At 38.6% G+C, this 10,414-nt stretch overlaps 2 protein-coding genes and 1 pseudogene across 2 annotated transcripts; 1 reads left to right on the top strand and 2 right to left on the bottom strand.

Moving 5' to 3' along the window:
* Positions 1-3,026: 3,026 nt before the first annotated feature.
* Positions 3,027-4,490, bottom strand: LOC125201159 (lamin-like protein). The gene is made up of 2 exons (XM_048099128.1): positions 4,151-4,490; positions 3,027-3,641 (listed from the first exon to the last, which is right to left on the bottom strand). The coding sequence occupies exons 1-2, from the start codon at positions 4,350-4,352 to the stop codon at positions 3,196-3,198; spliced, it is 648 nt and encodes a 215-aa protein (XP_047955085.1). The 5' UTR covers positions 4,353-4,490; the 3' UTR covers positions 3,027-3,195.
* A 775-nt stretch (positions 4,491-5,265) lies between these two features.
* On the top strand, positions 5,266-6,968 carry LOC125199185 (annotated as a pseudogene).
* A 1,874-nt stretch (positions 6,969-8,842) lies between these two features.
* On the bottom strand, positions 8,843-10,231 carry LOC125201158 (AT-hook motif nuclear-localized protein 22-like). Its single transcript, XM_048099127.1, has one exon. It carries the CDS (start codon positions 9,862-9,864, stop codon positions 9,025-9,027), a length of 840 nt encoding a protein of 279 aa, XP_047955084.1. The 5' UTR covers positions 9,865-10,231; the 3' UTR covers positions 8,843-9,024.
* Between the last annotated feature and the right edge of the window lie 183 nt (positions 10,232-10,414).

Genomic DNA, 10,414 nt, shown 5'->3' with positions numbered 1-10,414 from the left:
CTGATGCAGATTGGGCAGGAAACCCAAATGACAGAAAGTCTACTGCAGGATATTTTACCTTTGTAGGAGGTAATCTTGTAACATGGAGGAGTAAGAAGCAGAAGGTGGTAGCACTTTCAAGTGCCGAAGCAGAATTTCGAGGGATAAAAAGTGGACTGACGGAAGTATTGTGGCTGAAGAGGCTCATGACTGAGCTGGATCTCAAATCATCTCAACCATGTCGACTCCTATGTGATAATAAAGCAGCCATCAGCATCTCGGAGAACCCGGTTCAACATGATCGAACCAAGCACGTGGAAGTTGATCGACATTTCATAAAGGACACAATTGATGCAAAAATTGTGGAGCTTCCCTATGTCAAGTCAGAAGATCAATTGGCGGACATCTTGACAAAGGCTGTGAATTCCCAATCTTTTCGGAGAGTATTGGACAAGTTAAGCATCGGCAATCCCGTCACTTAACTTGAGGGAGAGTGTTGGAAGGAAGATTTCCACAAATCAAGAATTGATCTCCTGCAATCAAGGATTGATATTGTAATTAGTGAATGATTTAAATACCTTGTATAGAATATTAGGTTAGCATGATTATAGCTTACCATATATTGGGTGATCATCTAGCCTATAAAAAGGCATGTAACTCTTCTCCATTTGAATAACCTAATACGATGAATTCTCTTCCAGAAACCTTATGATTCCTTTAAACAAGCAGGAGTAAAAATCTAAACTTTGGAATTGGGGGAGAAGTAGATCGATGCCAAAATAGAGAGAGACGGACTTCCGACGCGTGCGGCGAAGCAACGGGACCGCACTGTGACGGAGACGATGGCCAGAGGCGATGGGTTCTGAGCGAGATGGTAAGCGGCGCGAACCGAGGTGTTACGGCGATGTGTTCCAGCAGCGGCGCAGATCGCCGGAAAAAAGAGGGATATTGGGAGAGAGAGAGAGCGATTCAGAGAGAGGGAGACGAGGGAGAAGGGAGAGGGAAGGCGGCGGTGTTGGCGCCATGGAGAATCGTCGGTCGTGAAGAGGAGATTGAGGAAGATGGTGATTTTGGGATATTTGGAAATTGGAGAAGTACTGTAGAGAGATTGAGGAAGATGGTGATTTATTATATTGGAAATTTGGAGAAGTATAGTAGATAGAGTTAAGGAAGATGGTGAAAGATGGTGACTGTAGAGAGAGAGTATATTAGGAATTTGTAGAAGAGAGATGCGTAGCAATTAACAGTAGAGAGAGAGTGAGTTGTAGAAGAGAGATGATTTTATTATATTGGAAATTTGGAGAGGTATATTGGGAATTTGCGTATATTGAGTAGAGGGAGAGAGCAATTATTCTTTAAGGGTACTTTAATTATTAAGTTAAATTAGTGAGGTTAATTTTGACCATCATAATTTTATCTTTAGTTGTAACTTATTGTACCAAATACTTAAATAGAATAATTCATAATTATCTTAGGCTATCAAACACCCAATTAAGATAAATAAACTAATTGAAACTATGATAACTATCACAAATCATATATGTCTAGTCGAAACATGACATAGCTACTAAACGAGGCCTTAGTATATTGCATGAGATGGTTGCCATAAGCAAAATATACCAGTTTTTTCCTCTTACTCTAAGATATGGTGTTGTCAGGGTAATAAAATTAATTGAATCAAGCCACCATTTGGAAGATATGAGAGATATGAGGATTCAGAGTTTGTGTACATATCGGAAAAAACATGCGTCCAGAGCGGTAGGTAAGTCTTGTTCCTCTTCATCTCGTGCCGCTATGTCGAACTCACATGTAATATGACAATTTTCATCTTTTCCAAACATTTTTATCTTTTTCAAACAATTACTATTATGAATGAAATTGTGTGCGTTATGTATACATATTTAGTTTGAAAATGTTTGAGTGGAGTTTTATTTGAGTTCATTTTAAAAAGAAAACGATCAAAACCAATGACTGCGATCTTAGTAACAAACTTTCAATCTAACTTGTTAAATTCCTTAAAATTGTCTAGATTTCCTAAAAAATACTAGGAATAATCAAGGCGTTGCTTTCTGTATGTATGAAAACCAATTGAAACCAACAGAATATGGATACGAAAAAAGAATGGGGTTAGCAAATTCGTTTTTGATTTATTAAGAGGAAAGAAAATAATAGGGATATTGGGCTCTAATATCATGGAATTTTCAAAAAATTGAGGTTTTTCCATGAATTTTAAACTTCACAAATTGTCTCTTTTCCTTTGCTGTAAAACGATAAAGAAAAAGTATTACATAGACATTACAGAGTCAGTAAATTTTTTGTGAAGACATGCAAATACTGTTTTCCGCATATGCTCGAACATTGTGTGTTTAAAATTGTACTAGTAGTAAAATTTGACATGAAATATTGTCTTGATCGATGGGACTAGTGTGTGTTGTGTGTGCGACTTTGTTGATGAATAATTATATTTTCTGCAATTGTTATAAATTGCTTGTTTTATCCTCAACTAGAATTACACTGTAATATTAACCTTAATATTTTATGTATTTGTGAAATAGTACTACATACACATTGATATCATTGCACTAACTTCAGTTTGTAATATTAACACTATTGTATACTCCGAAGCTTGGACTTATATACTCGGGTGATATTAAAAGTGAAAATTTAATGCAAATTTGATATTATATACTCCAATTTCTAAATTGATGTTTATTTTTTCAAAGAGTAATGTTTTTTGTTTGTTGGTACTCGTAATTTTGAAAGAGTTGCAAATGAATTAATAGGGGTGGTTGCTCTATGCGAAATCATAAATTTGACCTATTAATTCAAAAATAAGAAAAAAACTAGTATTACTTAAATTATTATTTTGCCAAATTACATCCATAAAATATGAAAAAATATATTCAGGCCCTTAAATCTAGCTCGATATAATAAGTTAAAAAAAGATCACATTCTATATTGGTGAAAAATTGAACTTATGACAATAAAGCTAAAGATCACATTCTCTATTGTTTGAGCTAATGAAACTTTAATTTGAAGATGAAAAATAGTGAAAGCAAAAGAAAAGAAGACAGCGATGAAAAAAAAATAAAAGAATTCAGTGTAGGCTCAGTGCAACAAAGTTGATCATCTCTTCTCTTCTACTGTGTGTGTCCAAAAATTTATTCGAAGACCCTGAAATCTAAAAAAAATCTTGAATATCTATAGTCTATACCATCAACATCCCACCAAGGAGATCAAAACAACAATCACAGTAACAAAAAAGCTACCACCAGTCATGACAGCATAATTGGAGGAAGGAGGGGTGTTCGCCACCGTATCTGCAGGTGGCGACTCCCCCTCGTCATTTGCTGAGCCCGGTGACGGAACATAGGCCGGAGGAGGTGGTTGGTTGAGGCTCGGCGGGAGCCCCAGCCCTTGCTCCACTTTGATCTCGAAGGCCATCCCCTGTTCGCATTGCTGCCCATCATCAGCGTCCGAGAAGTAATATTGGGTCCCTTCAATGGTCAGCGGCACAGATACGGTCATTTCGGTTCCAAACTCGTTTCTTCCGCCATCATACTGAAACGTATCGCTGTCCAAGGCATCATCGGTTATGCAGCTACTGTACGTCGTCTTGTTGTAGGTTTGGATCACAGTTTGGTTTGTGTTTGTGTTGAAAACTGCAGAAAAAAAGCAGAATGAAACAGATAATCAGATAAGTTTCCCAACTTGCAATCTCATTAGATTCTAATTTCAGCTCAAGTTGTTGTCAACCAAATTTTGTTGCCTTTCTGAGTCTGAATTCTGATGTTCCATTTCTTTGAATGCATAATAAATGCATAAAAATTGAAGATTTCAACTAATGAATTCTCACCATCTCAGCTTAATTAGCAACATACTTTCTTTATTTCCTTCCCCCAAAATTAACCAGATTCATTAACAAAGCCCTAATCCCAAATAATTGAAACATGCTAATAGTCTAGATTCTGTTATACAAACATCCATATACACATTTGCAATCAACAATTAACAAGAAGACACCAAAAATTAATCCATAAGCAACTAAAAAACTCAAATCTCAATAGCAGAAACTCATAAAACCTAGAAATCTAGCATCAATAAAATCAAATCCAATCCAATAATGAGTACGAATTGAGCTGAAACTTGAAAATCAGGATTGAGCACTTACTGAGATAGTCTCCGAGATTGAATGTGGTATTAGCAACCCAAGCAGTGTAATCAGCGGAAGTCTTATTGGCGGTGGCGTTGAAGAACCAGCCGGCGTCGCCGCCCACGGTGTGGTTGGTGTAAGTGTCCGCCGCCGCAGCTGCGGCGACGATCAGAGCGGCGACGAAAAGCCGGATTGGCGCGGCTTTGGTCGCTGGCATCATGATTGAGGCCTGCTGGGATGAATGGTGATCGGCAAAAGCAGAGATTTGTGTGTGATTGTGATCTAATCAAATTGGGAGTCAAAGTCACGAGGTGTGTATGAGTTGTATGCGCTGAGGCTCACACGTTCAGTGTTTAAACTTAAAACGGGCTAGAATTAAATTTTAAAAATCGCATCGATATAGCAAATCGATGAATTATCGATTCATAGTTAAATTGATCGAGTGTTTAATTGAAATATTCTACTACTAGTATATATGTAAATATAGCAAATCGATGAAATATCGATTCATAGTTTAATTGGACGATCGACTACTTAAATGAAATACTATAGCAAATATAACGTAGTTAAATAGGAGTATATATTACTACTAGTTTATCCATCGGTTCATAACAATTCAGTATCTAAGCAACTTTTATTCTAAATTAATCGAACATCAGTGTGATTCGCGATTGAAACGATCCAATATTTTAAACCTTGACCGAAAGTGATTTTTAAATTCACTATTGGCTACAATATTTTTAATTTTTTTTAAACAGTTTAAATAAATTGGATTATAAGATAGTGTATTTATAGAAATGGGTGTTATAGTTATATAATTGGTTTTTGATAAAATGGAAACTCTAAATATTGTACAAACTTCAAATTATGATTTGGACCGTCAAAAAATATCAACAGATGACAAAATAACATCAATTCAACACAGTTTCAACACAATATCAACACAGCATCCATTGTTGACATTTTCTGTTGGTATTATTTTGCTATCTGTTGATATTTTCTGATGGTCCCAATCATAGTTTGGAGTTTGTACAATATTTAGAGTTTGCATTTGATCAAATCCCTACGAGAATTAGACTATGTTAGGGTCTATGAATACTTCTCTTTGTATCTAAGTGGAAGAAAGGTAAGAAATGGGAGGAAAGGCGATTAGAAGAAGAGAGAAGAACTACAGAGCGGCTCATGATGGCGGGAACACTACAGTACCCGTCTCTCGTCCAAACTTGGCAAATTAATTAATGTCTTTTACAGGTTTCATAAATTGCATATAGTGATAGAATAGATATTTGTGCATTTGTTTAGTTTGGAAGCTTTGATCGGATTCATGTTATTCATCATATATTGCTCCATTATTTATCGGTTTTTAAATGCTGTTTTCAGGAGCTTCAAAAGAAGCACTTAATTTTGGGAAGAAAAAAAACAGGAGATGCAGCTGACAAGGTATTAAAGCCACTTTAAACGGTTCTCCTATTTGCTGATGCAAAGTATGAATGTAGTAGTGTGAATTTTGAAGCTTCTGGTTTTTATTTGACAATCTACGCAGCTGGTTGCTGTGCTATACACAAATTCAGATTTTGGTAGCAACCTATTAGGATATTTTCATTTTCTCAAGTTCGATTAGAGGAGATGTTTCAGAGGGTTTCGACTAATTGGACACATTTACTGTGAGTGAATCTCTTGTCTGCTCTGGTCGTGCTACATTGGCTTCGACATTGTATGTATGTGCAAGTGCTTTTCATGCTTTTGGTATTGATGATGCTCAAATCCTATTTGAGATGTTTAACATTCTGAATCGAAATACGGAATTTTGTTGCATATAGTTTCTTTTTTGCTTTGCATAATTGGACGATAAGACTTGATCTAGGAATAATCTTCGCAATTTATAACTAGTACTACAATAAAGTCTTTACTGAGTGCTAAGGCTGGCAATTCATCTTTTGTGCTGGTGATGATAGCTGATTTAGATATATGATCACAGCAACATGATACTCAGATGTTGTTTTTCCCATATCCCGCGCTGTTGTGGGTGATGGTGCTTTGTTTTCTACCCTGTCAACATATAACCTGCCACAAAATATAAGTGATCACTCGGTTAATCTTCTACACACCAATTCAGGATATGTACATAGTTGTTAGGCTGTCTCGAAATCAGTCCATGTATTATTGCTGCCTGCAATATTTGAGCAAAAACTGAACTGTATTTGGTACCTACTACATGGATGAAAAGAAAAAATGGTCAGGATTCGATGGCACAGCGTAAGGAGCAAGGAGATGAAGCCCCTGAAATGAGCAAGAATGAGAAGAAGAAAAAGAAGAGGAAAGGTAAAGTAGCGGATGACCTTCGGTTAAGGCATTGGATACACCAGCTGCTGGTTCACTTAGAAAAGAGCGCAAAAAGAAGTAAGCTCTACAATTTATGTCCTCACACTTACCTTCATGAAGGATAATGTGTGATTTTGGTTAACATATGTAGGCTGTTGGAAGCTAAAAAAATGAAACAGCAGAAGGTCCAAGAAGAGGAGGACTTGGCCTTTCACGGCTGTGAAGAGATTAAGTTTGGGGATATCGTTGAGGCATCTCCGAAGTTAACTGCTTATACTTTATGTTCATACCGTGATGGAATTATTTGGACATTTTTGGCTAGCAAGTACTTTTAACTAACCAATTAGTATCTATTTGTGATGAAGTAGGCCAGGATGCTTCACAAGAAAGGCTTCGTTTACAGGCAGTCGAAGATTACAGGAAACGTAAAGGATAAGAATCTAGGCCAAGGGTTAAGCTTACACCACCTGTGACTACATCAACATTATTTAGCCTCAGGCAAGAGATTACTTGATCTCCTCCTTAATTGCATTGTCAATATCCATACTGGAAAATGGAATAGGAAAGATATCAATGAATTTATTTTGTAAATTTATTTATAATAAGTGGCAACATATTGCCAAATTGTACAAAATTCACCTTTTCATTTTTGCTAAACACTACAAATCTATGAATATGTACCTTTTCATATCTTATCATGTCGGTTTGTGGATATTTCATGTTGTCGCATTTTGCACAAGGATATTTTAATTTTGAACTAGCCATTTTGGATGGTTGACTAGAAGTAAATTTATAAGAAAAAAAACTACTACATGCCTTGAAGAAAATCTGGAAATTTTTCTCTCCATGCCCTTACCTTGGAACAAATTTATTCGAGTAAACCTTCCAAAAAATAATCTATGTTCAAGGATATCATTTAACGTTCGTATTAAATACTAATCCCTGGCCTAAACTATACCACATTTATACTTTCATCTTTACATTTTCAATAATTGCAAATAAGCCACTAATAAATGGCTATTAACCATAATTATACTTCCTCCGTCCCTAGTTAAAAGAGACTTCCCTTTCGACACGATATTTTTAAAAATTGAAATTTTGTGAATTAAGTAGAATATAAAGTAAGAGAGAAAATTTCAAAAATATTGACCCACGTCCTAAAAAGAAATACGACAATACGACTCACTTAACAAGTGACGAAAGGAATAAATAAATTGATCAAAACAACCTCTATACCATTGTACTCTACAATAGTCATATTTTCACAATATACAATAGTAAAAGAGAAATTGAAAATCACTCTTGAGCTACAACTTCACTCTAAACTTTACGTGCACACAAACCCGATCACTCTCGATTCTCACACTTCTAGTTAATCCCTTCACTTCAGTGGTGCTTCAAGATGATGTTCTTCGGGTACGCGGTAAAATGAACGAAAAGAGAAAATCTCATGTACGTCTTTGTGCGCACACTTTGTGTCCAAAGAACGAGGTCAAGATAAAGATATAGTTGATGGGCATTAGTATCAAAATTACTTATCTTTGCGAACATCTTGTACTAAACAGTTCTGCAAGCACAAGGAATCGCTCGCCATTTATCCTAAGTTACAAAATTTTGGCAGAACTTTTCCCTCCAAAACACTTTCGTAACCACTAATGTGCTCGCCGCTTTTGCTCTAAATTGAAAAGTTTTGGCGGGATTTTTTTTCACAAATTCATGGCACATAAGTAAAGATTAATAAAGAATAGAACATCTACAATTAATTACAATACTCCTACAACAAATATGAGTTCTTTTTCAACTCCTCTACATACTTAATTATCTCAATCTAGGTCAAAGAAATTTGCAATAAATAGTTTATTCATATTATGATAGCAAGGCAAAAAGTAATTGTATGTGTAATTAATCTATCTCCAACCTTATTCCATAAAATAAATACTCTTTATGGAGTAACATGTCAGTAGCCTCAGTCCAGTGAACCTTAATTTACAGAATCAAGACTAGAGACAGATAACTCACCTCACCAGAGAAAGAGAGAGAGAGAGATAGAAAATGGCATAAAGGTGGTGAAAACTTTATCTGCATCTGCAATAATCCCTGCTGTTTGTTGCTGGAGTTAGTTGTGCCTTGGAAAGGAGCTACTTAAGCCCACTGCACGTGTAACCCCAGAACCCAATATTCATGTCTCTCACCAACATTTTTTCAATTTCTAAATATTAATTACAGTCAAACTACTATTGTTAAGCCCATACCCCTCTGTTCATCTCCACTTCCATCAATTATACACATATTCACTACATATTTAATGATCCTACTAATCAATTATATACATTTTTTAAAAATATACATCTATCTTAGTATTTTATGTAGTTGAAAAGGCATGAAATATTGAAAAGGGAAAAGAGATAGAGATTGTAAATTTGTAATGTAACAAGATTTGATATATGAAAATGTAGCACAAAAGAATTCATGAAATTAAAGCTGCATGCTTTGTAACTAACCATGAATTCAAAAGGGAGAAAGCACTAAATCGAATTGCAAGAAATACTAAATATGAGGATGATCGATTATCAAAATGGAGGGCGACCTGTGGCCCAATAGGCCTCCGGCGGCATTTGCACCGGATTCAGCAGATTCTGAGGGTTTCCTTGGAACAAATTCTCCGCCGCCGGATCGGGCAGCATCGGCGGCGGCGGAGGGGGCTGCGGGGCCTCGTCGTCTTCGAGCGGGAGGCGCTCGTAGGCGGCGTTGCCGAAGGAGGCGGCCATGATGACGACGGGGCCGGAGGCGATGAGGGGGCCGACGACGGTGCCGCCGACGACCTGGCCCTGGGATCCGGCGAGGTAGATGGCGAGGGCGGAGGCGGCGGGCGGGGCCGGGGGCGGGAGGAAGGAGCCGGAGATGGAGAGGATCTCGAAGCGGCCGTGGAGGGTGAGGACGGAGGTGGGCGCGGCGGGCTGCCGGAGGGTCACGTTGGTCACGGTGCCGCCGCCGCTGAGGATGCAGACGCCCCTCTGCCGCCGCGTCGCGAACGCCGAGATGCTCTCCCCGACGTCGCAGCCGCTCGCGATCTCCATCACGTGGGACCGCAGCGCGTTGGCGCTGTCCCGCGTGATGATGATGGGCGGCTTCGGCTTGTTCTTCGACCCCGCGGGCCGGCCGCGCGGGCGCCGCGCCACCTCCCCTCCGGACGCGTCCGCGTCCTTCCCGTCCGAGGCCGCGTCCGCGCCATAGCTCTCGTCGCGGTCGCGCTTTAGGCTCGGGGAATTGTCATTCTCCTCGTTGTTGTTGTTGTTGTTGTCGTTGTTTTCGGGATTGAGGAGGTGGGGCTGGAATTGGTGGTGGTGGAGCTGGAGATCTCGGGCGTGGAACGGCGGCGGGAGAGGGCGGCCGTGAGCAAGCTGATCCATTGTTTTTGAATAATTGCTGCACACTCTCTGTTTCTCTCTAAAAAAACACGAAATTGGAGGAATTTAAGTAGAGATTTGAGGAACAACTGTGGACAACCTTCAGCAATATCTCTACATACGCGTATGATTATGATTTTTGGCCTTCTTGGGCTTGAGGGAGTTTGCAATTAATGTTACTCGGTTGCCAATTTTAGAGAGAGAGAGAGAGAGAGGGTTAGGGTTAGGTCAAAGAGGGGAGGGAGGAATGATGGTGGTGGCGCGGTGAGGGGAAGGGAAGAGAGAAGGGAATAGCGTGCGCATGGGCGGTGGTGATGGGCCCCACCACTCTCTATCTTTTGTCTCTAAAAACCCTCCTCTTCTTGAGCACACAATTTGTGAACCTGCATTTACACTTTTAACTGCCACACTCAACTCTTTTTATTCTTAGAGATAATCTCACTTATTACTATCTCCTTAGTGTTTGGTGGCTGATCCAAAACATAATTTTAACAATATCGGAATTATTCGGTAGACAAATAACGGGAAAGTGATTGTTTTCTAAAAAAAGTTA

Source organism: Salvia hispanica, chromosome 1 (genome assembly GCF_023119035.1).
Source record: "Salvia hispanica cultivar TCC Black 2014 chromosome 1, UniMelb_Shisp_WGS_1.0, whole genome shotgun sequence".
In the NCBI taxonomy this organism is placed as follows: domain Eukaryota; kingdom Viridiplantae; phylum Streptophyta; class Magnoliopsida; order Lamiales; family Lamiaceae; genus Salvia; species Salvia hispanica.
The sequence above is the reverse complement of the archived record's forward strand: the minus strand, read 5'-3'. Positions and strand labels throughout refer to the sequence as shown.

Excerpts from the sequence above, each read along its gene's own strand:
- LOC125201159 (XM_048099128.1), bottom strand. The coding sequence starts at position 4,352 with ATGATGCCAGCGACCAAAGCCGCGCCAATCCGGCTTTTCGTCGCCGCT. Across the intron at positions 3,642-4,150 it reads CAATCTCGGAGACTATCTCA|TTTTCAACACAAACACAAAC; the intron begins GTAAGTGCTCAA and ends TTTTTTCTGCAG.
- LOC125201158 (XM_048099127.1), bottom strand. The coding sequence starts at position 9,864 with ATGGATCAGCTTGCTCACGGCCGCCCTCTCCCGCCGCCGTTCCACGCC.